This window comes from Hirundo rustica, chromosome 3 (genome assembly GCF_015227805.2).
Source record: "Hirundo rustica isolate bHirRus1 chromosome 3, bHirRus1.pri.v3, whole genome shotgun sequence".
NCBI lineage: Eukaryota > Metazoa > Chordata > Aves > Passeriformes > Hirundinidae > Hirundo > Hirundo rustica.
Window position 1 is genome coordinate 55,010,549 of NC_053452.1, and position 18,686 is coordinate 55,029,234.

At 39.8% G+C, this 18,686-nt stretch overlaps 1 protein-coding gene across 6 annotated transcripts in view; it reads right to left on the reverse strand.

Moving 5' to 3' along the window:
• ARID1B (AT-rich interaction domain 1B) overlaps positions 1-18,686 on the reverse strand; it is a 325,014-nt gene that overhangs the window by 210,611 nt on the left and 95,717 nt on the right. For all 6 annotated transcript variants that reach the window (XM_040058344.2, XM_040058343.2, XM_040058342.2 and 3 more), the window contains exon 4: positions 14,326-14,436. In XM_040058344.2, the coding sequence (XP_039914278.1) occupies positions 14,326-14,436 (111 nt within the window). The remainder of the gene's footprint in view (positions 1-14,325; positions 14,437-18,686) is intronic.

Genomic DNA, 18,686 nt, shown 5'->3' on the forward strand with positions numbered 1-18,686 from the left:
TTTTTTCTTCCAGTTTACCTCTATTTTCAGCTAGTCAAAGGAATAGCTGAAGGCTTAGAGCTCTGAATAAGGATACTACTAGCCTATGAAACACTGGTTTCCAAATAAGGGGCTTTTTTTTCATTTATGTATGGTTTGCAAATATATTGTTTTCAGCAAGGCTTCTACCTGTGCTGAAAGATACTGTTATAGCTCAGCAGAAGGCTACAAATGTTAGCAAGGAAAGCCATATTTTTTGGATGCATATGCTGCAGTGTACAGCAGGTTGGCAGACTGTGTCCAAGGGGCTCACATCAGATACTGGTAGAGAGCAACAGGGTGCCAGCTGGGTAGAATGGACATCAAGAACTACTCAGCCTAAGCTAAGCTCACTGAAATCAGTGAAGAAACCCACTTCAGAAAAGTCTGAACTGAGTCCTCTAAGAATAAGAAGAAGTGGAAAATTAGAGTGAAATTTACATTCATTTGGGACTCCTGTAGCTGTTGTTCATTGACTGACTTGGAAAAAGTCACCTATATGAAGAGATGCTACTGGTGGTTTGAGTTTGGATTTTTCTTCCTTGTGGTTGTTTTTTTTTTAAACCGGCTCTCTAGTCTTTTCTTCTCACTCTAAATCAAAGACTGACACCACCCACAAGAAGCCAATACACTCTTTTGACTCCCATGGCAAAAAAGTAATAAAACTTACAGAGCCTTCTGATCTTCTATATGTTCTTTTGTATCATGCATTACTACAGTTAACTGAACTGGTTTTAGTTAAATTATTTTATGAAAATTGTCACAGTTTGATGAAGTCAACAGAGATATGACAATTACAGCAACAAAAGGCCTACACAAAAGATTAAAAAAAGAATTGAGAAACTGAAAGTACCAGGAACTCTGGAAAAACCTGCAGAAGGAATAATTTCAAGTTGTTCTGAATTCTGCAAATACAGCACTAAGAAGAACATTGAGTACCTAAATAATTAAAGTTTATCCTCTTTATTGAAACAGTCCATGTTTGAGAATTCATGTGAGTTTTAATGTTTAATTAAGGGATTTAAACCTCGTTTTAAGTGAAAACTCAGTGCAACCTTAACTACGAACCCACGAGGTCACCTCCATAATATATTCATGTTGGGAGATCCAGGACCTGGCTTTTACATAAGTCAGTTACTACAAACACACAGTTCAAATATCAGTCACAAGCACGTGAAAAATCAATTTGCAAGGAGATGAAAAAATAAATGTTCTAGGAGATAGGATATGCTAATGAAAATTAGTGTAGTGTATTTGCTTTTTGTCCACATCCAGGTTTTGGTTTCACATCCAGTGACTGCTGAGACATGTTTATTTAGTGATTAAAAAAGAAGAAAGATTAAGCAGCAACTTTGAAAAGCCATGTGTAGATAAAGATACGCCTGTTTTAGAATCAATTAGTAATTTCTTATTCATGGAATGTAAACTGTTTTGTCTCATTTTCCCAGAATTTGCAGATTTAAGGGGAATGCAACTCAAAGGATGAAATTCATACCCATAAAGCCTGGAGAGAAGAGTAAGTCTCTAGTCCAGCCTGTTTAATATAAACAGTTGTACAACACTATATCCACACTTAGAACAGATTTACCCATCATTGCCCTATTTTTATTTAATTTTTTTTTAATATTTAAACAGAATTTTAAAAATGCATAAAAGAATTTTTTTAAAAAAATGTATGTTACTGCCACATTCATCAACACTACAGTGCAACAACTCCAGGCTGGCCTGCAACACAGCCCATAGCTGCTGCTGGCCAGGAGTAGATATGAGCCTCATGCAGATCTTATGTGGCTGGGGAGCCAGGATGTCTGTCCATCTGCCATCTACCTTGGAACTCCCCGAGGCAGCAAATATATGTCCCTTGAGTTTTAGATGCACCAAAGGTGTCTACGGGAGTCACATGGATGCTGACGATGTATGTGGTGGGGAGAGCAGGAGCCCTGCACGCATAACCTCCCCACTTGGATACCCGAGCACAGTCTGCAGTCAGCTGTAGGTGAAATAAATCTCATTAGGAGATGGGAGAAAATATGAATTCCAGGTTTGCATGTTACCCTCCAAGTTTGTAACAGAGAGACCATTTGTGTCAGCAGGGATGACTGAATCCCTGTATCCACAGCATTTGACTGTACTTGGATATATGCCTCCTACTAGAGACTAAAATGAAAGCTATATTTTAGAGCACTGGAAAAGTGAAACAAAGCCTGCAGCTTGTGTTTATAGCAATACTTCTACTTGTCTAGATGCATTTCACCAGCTCCATATTAACAAGAAAGGTGATAGATGTAAATACTGTGTCCCCAGGACTGTTCTGGATTTTTTGTTCCCCAGTCCTTTAACCATGAGGTGCATCTCTCTTGAAGGGTGCCAACAAAAATGTTACAGGTAAAGAGTACGGGGTGAAAATCTTACGTGTAGAAGAGAAGACAGGCACACAAATTAAAAGGCAACCCTAAAATACTTCCTCAACCCAAACCCTCCACAATCTTATCAAGGCTTGTGTGTGCTGACTTCAGCATCTGCTTCAATTAAATTACAAGAACAGACCAATCTGCATTGCTTTTTAGAGTGCTTCAGAAAAGCAGAGTTGTTGAAAATAAAGAAAAAATAAATAAATAAATAAATAAATATTTATAATAATAATAATAACAATAATAACAGAAAGCTTTTTTCCTGGTTTTGAAGACATTAAATGAAAGGAACCAAATCTGCTGGAGGCTTGGCTCCAAGTTTTTGAAGACAAGATCAAGGAGAGCAAGGGTTAAGTCCTGAAAAATAAAAGAGCAGCAGAGCAAATCTGACTACATGTTTGAAAGGGCCTATAAAATGTTACAAGCAAAACAGGAAAGCTTGTGTTAATAATGCATAAACCAAAGGAGGGAGGGAAAAAGCTACCCATTTAATGGAATAATGCTTTTATCCCCGCAGTTAAAACGAAATAAACCATGACTATTAATCTGGCACGGCCATGTAAAAGCGCAGTTTTTAAACATTTTCTAAGAGGGGACAGCTCAGCGAGCGCTCCGGCGAGCGGGGCCTTCGCCGGGCCGCGCTCGGCGCTGAACACCAGGCTGGGCTCGGCGGAGGCCATTACCCGCCCGTCGCCATGGCGACGCTAACAGAGCGCCCGGCTTCAAAGACAAAGCTGTAATTTCAGACGCGCAGCAGCCAGAGGGAGCGGGGAGAGCTCCCTGCCACCTCACCAGCCATTACACAAATGCCCTGCACGCTGCCGAGGCGGCCTGAACGCCGCCCGGCCCGGCCCGGCCCGCCCGAAGGACACGCGACCCGAGCTTGCTACACCGACACGCTTTCGGGTTTACGGCGTTATTCCAGCCACCGCAACAACAAAAGTCGTTTTCACTCTTTCATCCTAGTGAAAAGAGTGGGGATACTTGTGAGATCATCCGTTCTGGGGAGAAAACCCTCAGCGGGAAGGCAAAAGCTCGCTTAAGTTTTGCCACTGTGTGGATAGTGGCTATAAAAAGTAACGGTAGTGCAGAAATAACAGACATTAACTCAGCTTACACACTGCTGTCTCATCAGTGTGCTCTAATCAAACGTGACAAAAATGTCCACTTGGAAATCAATCTATAAAGCTGGCCTTGTAGCCTAGCAATAGTTCAGTGTGCTGCCTGGGAAGCCACGGATCCAAGCTCGGAAAGGGAACGCAGCTCTTCCCCGAAGCGCCATGTTCCTTCCCCGCTGCATCACAGCCATGTGCAAAACCAAAATAAAAGTAATATACTCCCCTTCGGTTTAGTGAAGTTGGGTTACCTTGCAAACCCCTTGGAAAGGAGACAGACGAGATGGAGAAAAGCCAGATCCCTAAATAACCCCAAACTTGGAAGTATATTTTTTTAATGTTAACACATATAGAGAGATGTGTATAATCAAAATGGTATTACAAGCATAACTTTTGTTATTGCCTAGTCTGGAGGAAATCTAACCCTGTTTTGCAGAAACAAGGACACTTTGCTTCCCTCTCAGCACAAAAGTACTGCGAGGTTTTGATCCCTTACCAGAAAGGCACCTTCCCACCTAAGAGAGCCCCGAAGTGGCCAGAGACACCCCTAACACTAAACCCCAAACACGGCAGCGCGGGGCAGCGTGGTCAGGCAGCAAACACAGCACAGCCCCCGTGCGCACACTTCAGCCTAGGATGACATGTCAGCCGTGAGCCGACTGGGTGAGCAGCAGCACACGGCAACACGCCCCGGCCCTGAGCCACGCTCTCCCAGTCCAAGGTGCAGCGGGGTTCCGTCACTCCGTAAGGCCTGGAGGGACGGACTGCTCACAAGCTTGAGCTGGATCCTGCACGTGACCCTGGCCCAATAACCCCAAGCTGAACTGGGAGAAGCATAAGCTGCTTGACCTGCACTTGGTTAATCAGGAATCTCGAGTTCTGTGGAATACGAAATTCAGCTTTGGACAAACCTGAGCCCGTGTCATTCAAAATAAGCACACAGAAATTGAGAGTATGTGAAAAATTCTAATACCTAATATTAGAATAGACAGGTATACAGAATGTTTAAGATTGTGAGAAAAAATAATTTTAAAAAGAAGGACTAAAGGAGGAGGTTTGTTGTTGTTGTTGTTGTTGTTTGTATCTTCTTTTAAGTAACTTTTTTTTTAAAAAACCACCCTTTTGCACCATAGCTGATCACATATTTTGTTTCCAAGTTTCATCTTTAGTGGATGTGGGTGGTGGAGGAAAAGTCCGTTAATTACTTCCAAACTCTGGAATTTCACTGCATGCTGTAAGTGAAGATAGTCCTTAGTCGGCATGGCTAGCTGACTACTGCCCTCTGACCACATCTCCATGGAAATGGAGGTCAAGTGATCAAAATTCAGGAGGGAAAGTTTGTTTTTCTAGCAAAAATAAGGTAAAAAATTTACAGGATACACTTCAGTCTGACCTATATTACTGAAAATATAGCATCAAAAAAGCAAGCACTAGAAATCACTGGTTCTAACCAGCTAAAGTGTAAGTATATGCAAGTACATGCATAGGTGCATTTCTCATCATTTTGTAGGATTTGATATGTAACCTCTGGTTCTTTGCAGAGGAGAAAGACAAGTCTGTAGGTAGGTCAAATGGCCCCTCTCACACTGAGCTGTGGTCTCAGCGCTGGAATGATGCTCTGGCCAGAAGCAGCCCAAAGCTTCCAGAGCCAAAAAAATCCCTCAATTTCGTCATACCTCAGAATAGGAACAAAAATGCTGTTACTGTGATTTCCAGCGGGGCAAATGTCTAAAAAGCCACGCAAGAAGAAATCAGCAGTCATTTAAAAACACTGATGTGAATATACAGTTTTTGTAAATCTTCTTTAAAGGTACAAACAAAAAAACCCCTGAAAGTAAAGAAGACTGAGAGAAAATGGATTATGAGAGAATCCAAATGAAGCTATGAGATGTTACTTATTGAAAAAAAAAAGCCCCCCCCCCCACAAGAGCAATAAAACCCAGAGATTTTAAAATTTTACAGCCTTGTTTCAATAAATTCTGAAGAGCTGTGCTGAAAATTGCACTGATTTTTTACTTTTTTTCCCCGCTTTCATGTAGGCATGGTAATAATGATACAACAAACTAGATGGAAAAAAATAGGTTTCTATGAAGCTTTCATTAAGCCTTACTATTAAAATCTTGACATGAACTGTAAGTTAAAATAAAGGAAAGAAATAATTTGGAGTTTTTCTTCCATCTTCACTTTCCCATGGAGTATCATACGAAAAACTGCTAAGGCTTTCAGTTTCAAGCCTAAACCTATAAGATAACAGTTTGCATTAAGTTTTATCCCACGCCATAATGAATTAGTACACTAAGGTAAATGTACTTAATCCATACACCACTTTATCTACCTATTTAATCTTATTTTGATTGTAACAATTGAGATTAAAAATCTCTTCCTTTAAAAATCACTTCCTTTATTTCCATACTTTTCAAAAGCCAGAACTGAATAATAATTTGCAGTTTAAGAAACAAAATAGTAATATTTTAGATATCTTTCATTACCTTTTGTGCAAAATGCATTGGGAAATTTCATCAGCTACGATACTGTAAATATACATGTGAATCTACACCTTATTCTACGGCATGAAACAAGCTTTTGTCCTCTACACTAAGTCCACTACTGTATATTCAGCAAACCTTACTAAAGCTTACTGATGCATAATGTATTACTACATGCAAAAATAAATACAAATGTTCATGTATTCTTATCTTTATATTACTTCCCAAAACGATAACTTCAATTGGAAGGTGGAAGATAAACCACTAAGTGAATCTCCACTTGAAGGGAAAGAATCAGAACAAAACCATCAAACCCAACACCACACATTGATACAAATTCGTGCCACTTAACTATAATGTAAAACAAATGATCCAGGTTGGCATATTTCTCTATCCTAATGCAATTATTCAAATGTGCCTCAAAATTCAGTCCTAAGTCTTAAAATAAGGTTAAGATGGTTAAAAGGGTCATCTGCCGTTGCAGGCATGGAAGGAAAGAGATCAAAAGCCTAAAGACTGGGAGCTGAAAGTGGCCCTTTCCTGGCATTATCAGCTTTTCTATCTTAATTTCAACACTCATATGATGCTTCAGATGCTTCATCTCCAGAATTACACTGTCAATTCAAACAGGACCAACCATCTTTACGAAGTCTTGTGTTTGGAATTGAGCGGGAAACGGTACAGAATATTCTGCATGGTCTTAAAGAAAACTGATGCAGCAGGTTAAAATGTAAACGCCTTCCAAACACAAATGCAGATGCCCCCTCTGCTTGTGTGTGTGTGTGTCTCTGTAGATGTAGTTTTAAAGGTAAATTGATAATGGAAACTTATCTATATGAAACAGACTTCAAAAGTACTTCTCACATACAGCACAATATAGCACAGATTCTGTAAAAGTCACCACATATCACTGTCTTCAAGGGAAGATTCATAGTGAATCTGAGATGTATGGCTCCAGCAAAGAAAGGAAGGTTTTGGAGGTTTAAGTTGTACAAGACATTAAAGAAAACCCATTTCAGGAACGTTTAAAAACCTGTTTCAAAACCTCAAAAAACCCCAACAAGCAACCAACAACAAAAGAACATTTACTAAGAACATGTGAATGGCCTGACAGTACAGGACTGAATTTACCATTATTCCAACACCGTATTATGAGACAAACAGTACGTTAACAAGCACTTCCCATTTGCACTGTGATGGCACCTAGAATCCCCAGGAATTAGGGACACAGCGTAAACAATCAGACAAAGCACTGTGAAACCTGGCCTAATCTTAACACTATTGACCGTGACTGCACAAACATCTGCTCACACAGAAACAGCGGCTGACCAGGACCACTCAGGAGTCAGCGCCACATCAAAGACTGGTAACTTTTTTTAAAACATGAAAGCTGCAACAATAGCACCAGAAACCAACAAGTTCCCAGCAAACATGTTCCCAGGAATGGAAGGAGGAAGAGAAAGAAAAGGCATCTACTGCTAGGCTTCAGATGTTGCTGGTCAGAGTGAGTTACCGTGTTTAGCCAAGGTTATGAAGCTGAGGTCATACTTCACAACGGTTGGACAAGCAAAGGAGTTACTTGAAAAAAAAAAAAAAAATCTGATCTTACAGGAAGACTTGTGGTAAAAACAAAGAAAAAACTTTTACAGTGTCTCACGTACTTCCTGAAATGGCATTCAAGTGAGTAATACTCCTTTGTCTTACTTTCTGCGTTGTAATCCCAATGTTCACACAGGCATGAACAAAGACATGCATCAGGGAATACATTAAGCTTTGGAATTTATAGTATGCTGTCAACTCAAAATTTACAAACAACCAAGCAGATAAGATATGTGTGCTTTTATACACTATACATGTATGTATACACATTATGTAAAATGTTCCAACAGTAAAAACTGATCCCCAAATAAAAAAAAAAATCCTACCATTTTCGAGATAGATTCTCAAATGCAGAACTTAAAGGCACTGACTTGGAAATTTAGGCAGATTAAAAGGACAGCCAGTGCAGTTACTGCCCCTGCAGCAGGTACATCTGAACCATGCAGCAGAGGCACCTCTGTTACTACAGTTTATGGCCTTACATATTAAAACAACCTTGGGAACTTTCAGCTTGCCTCTCATTTCAAGCTGCATGATTTGATGGTTCAGAGGCTACCAAAGTGCAGTTCAGTCACCCTAGCTAGAAGAGCAGCAGCCTCTGTGGAAGGGATCAACATGAGGCAGGGAGTGGTAAGAAAATAAAAATTAAAATGCTTCAAGCACCCAAATTTAATTTAGTTTCTTTAATTTCTGAATCAACACCAATACTATTCTAGTGTTTGGAGGTATATGATGCAACTTCTCATGGCTTCAAAAAGCATTGCAGGAAAAAAGCTACTAATACTTTACTATTCCACTTAGAACAACATTGGCCTATTTAACTACAAGTTTTTGCAACCTTAACCACTACTGGGATCTATAATCCCTTAGCAGGTTTCCCACATAAATTTCACGTAGAGGTCAGACTAAGTACTTCTTTTTGCATTTGCAAATTTTCTAGGATCATAAATTAGCCATTTTGTTATTACAGGGATGTTGTACACATTGTAAATGTAAAGTATTTTGAATCTGGAAAAGGTGATGAATAGTCAAGTATCTTTTTTACAATACTTAGTGACATTACTTTTTACACTTCAATAACAACTTAAAACTGTTCTTTTAAATAAATATGATCAATATGTCAGGCAAAACCAAGTTAATTCCGTAAAGCACAAAACACAAATTAAAAACAACAGGTCCTTCTCTTTACACTACAAATACTAAGAACACCTGATTAAAGCATCTGTAATTTTGGTTTCAATGTTTCACTTTAACCCTACATGGACAACACAAGCCCCAGGCTGCTCTGCACTATAATTGCACTTTTTCCCCAAAATGAGTCCTAACGTACCCAGTGACTCTAGGACAATGAATCACTTTGACCACCCTACATGAAGTCCTGGTTTAACTGAAGTCAAATGTAAAATGTGGGCTAGGACATGGGCACACCAAGTTCCCTCCCCTGATAACATCACCAATGTCAGTGGTGCTGCAGTGGTTCACACTGGTTTTGATCCATTATTCTGACTGACACAAATGGGAGGCCACATACAGAATCTGGATGCAGTAGCTACAGAGCATGTTTTGAACCTCAGAAACACACAGAAATACATATACTTGATATCTCTATACATATGTGTTGTGTGAAACTGGTCCTAGCTATGGGTTTATTATAAAGAATGTTAAGGGACGCCCCCCCCCAAAAAAAAAAAAACCCACCCAACCAAACAAAACCAACCAACCAACCAAAAACCACTCAAAAAAACCCCCACAAAACCAACAACAACAACAACAACACCCCACACCAAACCAAACCAACTGCATTTGATAGAGAATTAAAATAACTTGGAAAAAATAGCAACCTCTTCCAACTCTGCACTTAATGGCTAAGAAAAACCTTTGAGATAGCTTAGTCACTTCTTTGCAACTTGAAGCTTTTTTCCTTTTATTCCAGGCTTAAACAAAGTTCAGTGGGGCATCAAACTGCCTCAGTTTTAAATTACAGTCTGTACTTTAAAATAGAATGCATGCACCACATGTTCCTGAAGCTAGAGGGTGGGAGTGTTATTCACTGAAAATTGAAGGCTTGTTGAGTCAATAATCTTTTTTCACAGAGTAACAATTTTCAGCTAAAATTTCTTGACCCAAACAAAGGAAAACAAGATCATTCAGTAATTTTACAATGCTGCCGAAAAGAGAAAGGAAAAGAGGGAAAGAGGCACACCAGTTTTATCCTACTTGATGTAAAAACAGTAGAGAATTTAATTCATAAGAACTACATACATTTCTTTCTTGTTCATGGTTTACCATACTCCCAAACAGATATTTTCAGGCAGAGACATGAAAAACTTCAGGACAGATTTGCTATCATGTACTACACACATCTATCAGCTGGCAACAGCATTTGTCTCCCAAGAATTAAAAATAATCAATTTAAAGGGTTTTTTTCTTTCTCAAATCACAACCAATACTCTGTATTTTTAAAACAGTACTTTAATTTAGATCAAACTTTGTATTTGCTTACCTGCAAATAATTCAACAAAGATTACAAAAAAAAGAGGGTTATTGCACTATGTTCTCCTTTAATACTGGTTTGTCCTTACAAGAAGGGCTGTAGTGGTAATTAATATTTACATGATGGTAGTGCCCACAACCCTGATCATGATTAGGGCTTACTGGACTAAGCTGTGTATAAATGTCACCAGAGTCCCTTGTCCCAGCAGTGTAATCTCTGAGAAGAGTTACCTCCTGCTCTCAATCACAGTTGCTCAAGTAATGCTGGGAAGTGTTTTCCTGGTCTATTAAGACTTCACCCATTAAAGGCATTTGTTCAGGGTGTGCTGTTGCCTGAGATGACTTTCCAAGCTACTTCATATTATAGAAGTGGGACAGAGAATCTGGATTCCCAAACCCTCCCATGTCTACACCTCATAGCCTACACCTACTTCTACTGAGATCCATCTGAAATGATGCTGTTCCAAGAGCCAAGTGTATCTAGTGTTGGATTTAGTTCACTACTAATTCCCAACAGTGGTCCTCTGGAATCTAATTTAGTACCTGCCTTCTACAACAAAAAAGGTGTGTCAACTGGAGGAAAAACTGTCCAGCACTCTAAATAACTTTCAGAGGCTCATTAAAATGAGGCAGAACAGAACTGTGAAGCAGTTAATAAAATCAGGAAGGGACTGCTGATGTGCTGTTTTCCATGGTACCAAGCATAATGAAACAAGACAGCTGACATCTTAAAAAAGTTTATCTGTTCAAGTAACAGTATGCATTATTTTGAGCTCTGAAGCTCATACAACTATGAGATGGGTAGAATCACCACCAACTTTGTTAGGTCACAACACTGCAGAAGATTCAAGTGGCATTCTACCTCCACTGCTGGCTGTTTTGTTTTGCATACGAATTGCTCAGCTTCAATAAGGCTCAAGATGCTGAAGAGCTTTTACCTGTAGGTTGCAACAAAAAAGCCTTAGCAGAAACCTGCCTTTCAAAAGCTTGGCAACCTTGGGCCATTCGACCTCATAGCTCAAACAAGTACACCTGACGCTGGGCAAAAAAGGGCCTTATTAAAACAAAGTAGCAGCAAAACCAGTATCACCTATCTGAAGTGACTTTAATACTCATGCCAATTAAAAAAAAAAATTCATGTTTTCTGCTCCTCATTCTATCAACACAATCCAACGCGAACATTTATAAATGCACTTTTTAAAGGCAAAATAAAGGATTCACCTTCATGCACACACAGCCTACTGCTGACACAAGCTCCTTTATGGCAACAACAAATCTGCAGATACACCCTCTGGAAGATTTTCCTGTAAGTCTGCTCCAGCTTTCTCACAAAAAAAAAAAGTGTATTTTGCTATTATCCCTTAAGTCTCGATAAATATATTCTGTAGTAGTTGTTCTCCAGACAGTTTCGTTCAGGCCTCTCCCCCTTTATTCCTCCCTCCACTCTAATAAGGAACAGTTTCTGTTTATGACTTCCTTTCCTTCACGGAGTACCTAACTCCCATGTTTTCTCAAAGGCCTGAGATTTCCTTCTAATTGTGACCCCAACAAAAGTGCTTGGAGCACTATTCTGTGCAACTTTTCATTTGGGCTCTCAGTGACTCCACATGGTCAGAGACCCACAGGTCAAACCCTCCAGATACCAGAGCAGTTAGGAGAGGGAAAGCAAGCATTGTATAGAATCTGACAGGCCATTAGAAGTAGCTAATAAAGCCATATTTTGTTTGTAGCCATTTGTTACCAGCCCACATTACAAATTTGTCTGCTTTGAACTTTATGGGAACATTCATGCCAGGACTTTTATATACAATGTGTGAAGGAAACGAACAACTATTGAGCTGTTTAGCTGTGCTTACTGTGACACAAACCTGCTGAAAAAACTCCCCCAAAGGGTGACACAAGCCAGCATTCAGTGCTGCAGAAAGTGGCCAGCTCCTCTTCAAATCCATCAAAGGGGAAATTCTTTTTTTAAAGCCACATCAGAGAAAACCATTCACCATTTAGTATTACATCTCTTTTGTTGTTTTTCAACACTTGTACAAGCTTGCTATATTGCTGCTGTGATTTTACACAATGCCCTTAAGAAATAAAAAGATAACGGGCAAATTGTATAAATACCAGAATACCATGAAACAGGACATAACTAAATTTTATTAAAAGCCTAACACCACCGCTATAATTTCAAGCTACACTCTACAGAAACAACTTACTGACTACTACACTGAAGAACCACATTACCCTAAACACAAGCTTAAGAAGCCATATGAAGCTAACTAGAATACTGAACAAGGAATAGCGATCAAGGGTTTTTCACATGCAGTCTAAAACAGAATACAGAACTCTCCTGCTTCAGGGAAAAACCACCATTTAAACCATGACCCCAAATAGACTTATATTAAAGCGTTTAATGTATGGATCATCAAAAAAACCCTTGTTGCAACATACAAAGAATTGAAGTTGTTTTTAAATTTGAAAAACAAACAAAAACCCCACACCAACACTAAAATACAGAATTACAGTAGCCTCCATTCCCCTCCACATGAAAACAGCAGTGTTTTTTGAGTATATGAAGTGCTCTCAGGTTATGCATCAAAGCTTTTCAGTAATTAGGTGTCTCAGTTACAGCATTTGGGACCAACTTAAGAGTTTATGATCAGTGGCCAAAATGGTTAACATTCACTGTTAATACAACCAGCTTACTCATACCTAGAATAATTATGAGCTACTAAATATACCAAACACTCAGGGACGCAGATAATACCCAATACTCTGCTTAAATATCATGATGCTGGAGATAGGACAGAGCATGGATTAAAAGTAGGACAATTGTTTAAGAAAAAAACAATGGCAAATTAGAAGAACATTTGTTGATAAATAACTTTACTTCTCTCTACCCTAATAAACACTGTTCATGAAAAAGTCCTTTTTAGTATCCCTGCTTTTCAAACTAGGTAGTTGTCACCAAAACAGTTCAATGTTCACAGGAGCTACTATTTTTAAGGTAACTGCCAGCATCCATTTTTGAGAATTTTTCAGAAACTAGTCTGTTTGAAAATGGGTTCCTGAAAACCTGTCAAATTAATACTAGATTCAAAGCAAATGGACATTTTTCTCATAGCAGTTTCCACAGCTTTTCCTGAGACTTGCATGTCTCAAAAGTCATGTAAAGAATTTGTAGCACATATACTCTCCTACATGCCAAAGATGTAACTTTAAAATGCTATGAAGATGTCTATTGCCCTATTTTTAGGGATTGTGCCATTGTGCCATGTGCCAGAGGTAATATATACAACATACTGCCAGATTTCACAAATATATGTGTTATCTTGATACAGTAAACTTTTCAGAGAGATCCCTCTGCCAACTGCAAATGAATACATACCCAGTGGACCGCGGGAAATAGCCTACATGTTTCTGATACATTATTCCAAGGCAGAGGTCACACAGTTTATAAAGTTTTCATCACTTAAGCTGAACATATTCTAGTGGGTTTAAATTCATTATACTAACAAACAAGAAAATCCCCAAACCACAAGGAGCACACAGAGACAAGGCTAAGTACTTCGTCCATTCTAAGACCTTCAAAAATGCAAGCAGCTGCAATGTCTTCATAACATATATTCATTTGTGCTGTTTCCCACACAGCAGAAGGCACAGAGCTCAGAAAAGCTGATAATATTAGGCCAAAATAATCTCCTGACCAAAAATCAACCTAGACTAAGTATTGATGTCATTCCTGCTTCTACACTTGTGCAGAAATAGATAGCAGCAGAATTAACATGTCAAACTCATTACTGATGATCAGGGTTTGGAAGTAACAACTCTTGGTAACAATATTCTGAACCAGAATCTACTGAAAACATTTGAAAAAGGACACAGAAAAAAGCCTCCTCCTCACTAGATTTGTTTGTGCAAGTATGGAGTTCCTAAAGTTAAAAAAATCAATCTGTTTCCTCTATGCAAATACACATGTGCAGAAGCACAGGACGTGCATGTGCATAAGTAGTGATGTTCTGAATCAGAACAGGCCCAAGTCCACTCATATACAAGCTATCTGTTACCATATTTATGAAAAGAATTTTTCATCAACCCTATTTAGTATTTCTTCTTTCACTACTTCTCATCTGCTCATCCCAGATGCAATAAACTGGTGTGTAAAGTGCTTTCAATTTTAAAATACTGAAACAAACATTATTTTCTTACTGGTAAGCTTGATGGTCTTTCTTGCTGGATTAGATTCAAGTCTTCATGGTTAGGCTTTCCTGGGGCCATAGCGGGTTGAGATCTGGTTCCATAGCCTTCCTGAGACATGTCCTGCAACAACAGTTGTAAAAGAATTATTAACCTGGCTCAGCAATTACAATTAAATCTGCATCACAGAAGGGTGAAAATACAACAGCTGAGTGCTGATGGGTTTTTTTGATCTGAAGTCTTTGCTAGTCAAACCTTTCTGATACAAGTATCAAGCCCACACAGGTACCAACCACTAAGGCATGTGCTGTTTGTAAAGAAGACCAGGGAGCTGAGACTCATGCCAACAACCGGTAGGGAATCACACCACTGGGACATGGGAAAACACACAAACCCAAACCTCTTAAATAAACAACCCCATTTTACTGTAAAAGAGTAAGCAGCAAGCACAAACATTCATCCTACTCTAAGACCTATTCTCATAAAGTACTGAGCCAGGTGGAAGACTGGACTTGAAAACAGGATTGCAATCACGCTGTGTAATCAGACTCCAGTAACAAGCCTGGATTTACCATCACTGCTACTGGCGCAAATTTCAAACCCCGGCCATCAGGTCACAGCACACAGCACAGTCGCTGCATCTGCTGCAGGCAAATTCTGTCTGAAGGGTTAGAGGGCACGTGTATTCCATCAACAGTAGCTCCAAAGCTTGTACCAGTAGCTTGGGCATTTTCCTCCCTACACAAGCCCAAGCAGTTGTAGCTGATGGCCCAACACAACACCCACCATGCACGGGGTCGGGGGGGAACAATGAAATAACCTGTCTTGCAGCCCAGCCCCCAGCACAAGCTCATTTCCCACACAGAGATACTTTACTTGCCCATTGCAAAGCCTTAAATTCAGGCTTCATTTTAACTTCTACAGCAGCTTCTACATAACCTTCTTTAGGGGAAACAACAGAAAGCTCAATACTGACTTCAGCATGTATAACTGGCAGGGAAAGTTGAAGAACCAGTTCCTGCTAGAAAAGATATCTCACCTTTTTTCTTTGTTTTTAAATGATTTAACTCTCCTCTCCCCTTCCCTAGTTTACTACCAGTTCAGTTTGCTTCAGCCACCCTCAGGCCTTCGATTTTGTGGCACGCCTGAAGCAGGCAGGAGCTGCAAGGCACAGAAGGACAGGGCAAGCTGCCCTCTCTGCCCCACCCCACCATCACCTTGCTGCTGCCTGTGCAGGACTGCTCAGGCAGCCCAGTGCCCACAGCCACAGCTGCGGCTCGTGCACAGACTCCAGAAAGCAGCTGGCTGGCAGAGCAGGAAAGCTTTCTGTCTCTGGTTTTAGCCCAGCTTCTGACAGAGAGAAATTTGTTAACAACTGTACCATTTCCATTCGGCCCCTTACACCCATTTGGACTCTCACAGATTATTTTAAGGGATGCAGAAAATTCAATGGGGCTAATTAAACAAACCCCAGCAAACCTGATGTGATATAAACCCAGCAATAAATGACCCTATCCCTAAGCCTGTGCCAAGTAAAATCAAGAAACACTTAAAAGGCCAGCACTTCAATGTGGTTACCAGCAGAGGGTAACAATTAGGCTTAAGGGTGACAAAGGCTGATGGCTGAATGATTATTATCCCCTGTGACCCCCCGCACTCCCTCCCGCCCAGATTTCCACTTGTCACACAGCTCTCCTGCTGCGCACACCAGCAGGTTCCTGTGGATTAACAGTGAGGTTTAAAATCAACAAATGGCACAAGGCCTCCATTCAGCAGCCTTCACCCCAGTACAAAGGAGTAGAAAGGTGCAGGACAGCTTCACAATAGGCAAACAAATGAGCAAACCTCTGCTTTCCTTTTTATTTAAAAAAGCGCATGCACACACACACACACCACGCTCACGCACGCTGGGGCTGTCACTACACAGGCATTCGCAATAAACCCGGCAACCCCAGATTTCAACTTCCAATTCAGAGTTCAACACTGTTCTTCCCAATTCTTAAAAAATTACACCAAATAAAAACCACTTGTCAAAACAACAACAAAACCCACACAGTTATACCAAGAGTGGTGAAAAAGGATAAATGGAATATTCAGTTTAGGAGACGTCATTGTAGAAACACAATTGTTCTTTTTTGCAAACAGACACGACATGATTTTGCTGGGAAGCAAAATGTTTTAATTTTGAAAATTCAAGAGCCATTACTTCCTTACAAAGTACCAAGCACGGGTTTTCCCACATGTTTGCAAGATTTTAACCTTGCTTCCTTCCTGAAATTTCCAGGGAGACCAGAGCAGGAGAGAGAAGAGACAGCATGCTTTCTCATGAGAAATACTGCTGGTTGAATGGAATTTACTTTTACCTCGGTATTTGAAGACTATGTATGAAATGTCTTTCCACACATGTCTTTAAGAGCACATTAAAAACCCCAGACACAATACTCTTTGTCTTTTTAGATGCACCATTTTCATACAGCTTTCCTTTTTGTCTGTAGAAAAATGAAATTCATTTGCTCAGTTCTAGGTGAGGTTTGGAAACACACAGACATCTGTGTTTGTTAATGATGGAGGCACCTGTGCACTCCAAATGGGACTGAAGTTACAAACTCTTCCTTACGTTCTCTGTAAAGCCATGTAGATACTTGGATCACTAGATGCTTGGAAAGCGGCTCTTGAGAAGCAAAGGATCAGTTTGCTCTCAGTAAGCTGCAGGCACGGGAATCTCCCAGATGAAATATGCATGGGACTGTGTGTATAATTTTATCTGTTTATACACATGTATTGTCCAATAAAAACAGTCCATTTATATCCTAAACATAATGATTAAATAATAGCATATTTCACTAAGAGGTTGGCTTCATAACCAAAGTAGAGCTTAGTAAATATCATTTTCACTGAAAAACAGAAGAGAGAAAATCCCTACTGCCTTTCTTCAGTTCTGCATTTGGAAATTTTGTTAACATACAGCATATAACAGAATTGCTACAACAGATTTTGAGAGATAAGTAAGAAATGAGGACAGAAGTATTAGAGTAAATTGTCTGTCACGGAGGAAATGCATGGAATTGGCAATTCTCGCAGCTTTGAAAGGTCATTTTTCTTCCTAGCATCTAGGAATGGATTTATCAGGGACTGAACAGAGGGAACATAAGGGTAAGAGGAACATGTTACCACGTGCTGTGCTACAGTCATGGCTGAGGAATTCCCCATTGATACTGGGACTCAGTCTTCTCCTGGGATTCTTGACTTTTTGTTTGATTCCCAGTACTCCATCCATCATTGACATCAGCATTCAAAATAAAGCTTATGATTTTTTATGAATCACAGAAAATCCTTCCTCCCATAGATGAGCATGTGTGTAAGACAGAAACCCAGGCTTTTATAAACAGAAGGCTACAAGTTTCCACTCAGAACTTCCCAGCTTGGCACAAACCCAATCATATCATAGCTGTTTCAGCACAAACTGTCAACAAAGTTGTAAAATAACTAAAGTCAGGGTTTCCTCCATCAGATTTTCGAAAAGCACAAGGACAAATAATCAGCAAGGCATAAACATATACTCAAAATAGCTAAGGTTTAGACTTTTTTAGACTTTTAAAAACACATTTAGGATTAAAATAGGTAAAAAAAAAAAAAAAAAAAAAAAAAAAAAGAGAGAGAGAGAGAGAGACACTAGACAGAGCCTAAAGCCTATATTGGGTAAGCTGTTCAGAAATTGATCCATAAACAATTATTATATTTGGGAAGTAATCAAAATAGCAACCAGTTGCTTATCATCCACAGAGCCTGGACTAGTTATTCACCTCCTATTGATGTACACTTTCAGTTTTTCCTGCAAATTTAGGTGTATGGAGCTCAAGATTCGTGTAGTCTAAGAACTAAGGGAGGAAATGGGATATTTTCAGCCCTCTTGTTCTCTGTTACTCTGTTCATCTTATAGACTTTCAAAGTCTCTATTTCTGGTGTGGGATTTCACTACCACAGAGGTTTAAAGTGACAGAGTGAGCCTACATACTGGCCTGCAATAAAATCAAAGGCTTCTTGTTCCTGCCTCCCAAAATTCTTGCATCTGGACACACATCCCTTAGTTTAGCATCGTCTTAGTGGTCTTTATTAGACCACTTTTGTGCAACTTAAAACTTGCCAGCTAAGTGACCCCTTCCCCCTCAGCTCTGTCATGGCTTACTGAGTAGAGCTGGCCTTGGGAAGGGTTGGGTGAGCAAGAGAGGAAGGAAACTTCCCTTCTCTGGCAGCAGCCAGCCATCAGCCTGGCTCCACATTTGCAGGAGTCAATTACACTGCAACCACTCTGGAGCAGGCCACTGCCAGACAGCTTTTTCCCTTTTTCATGTGCAATGGTAATTAGTGTCATG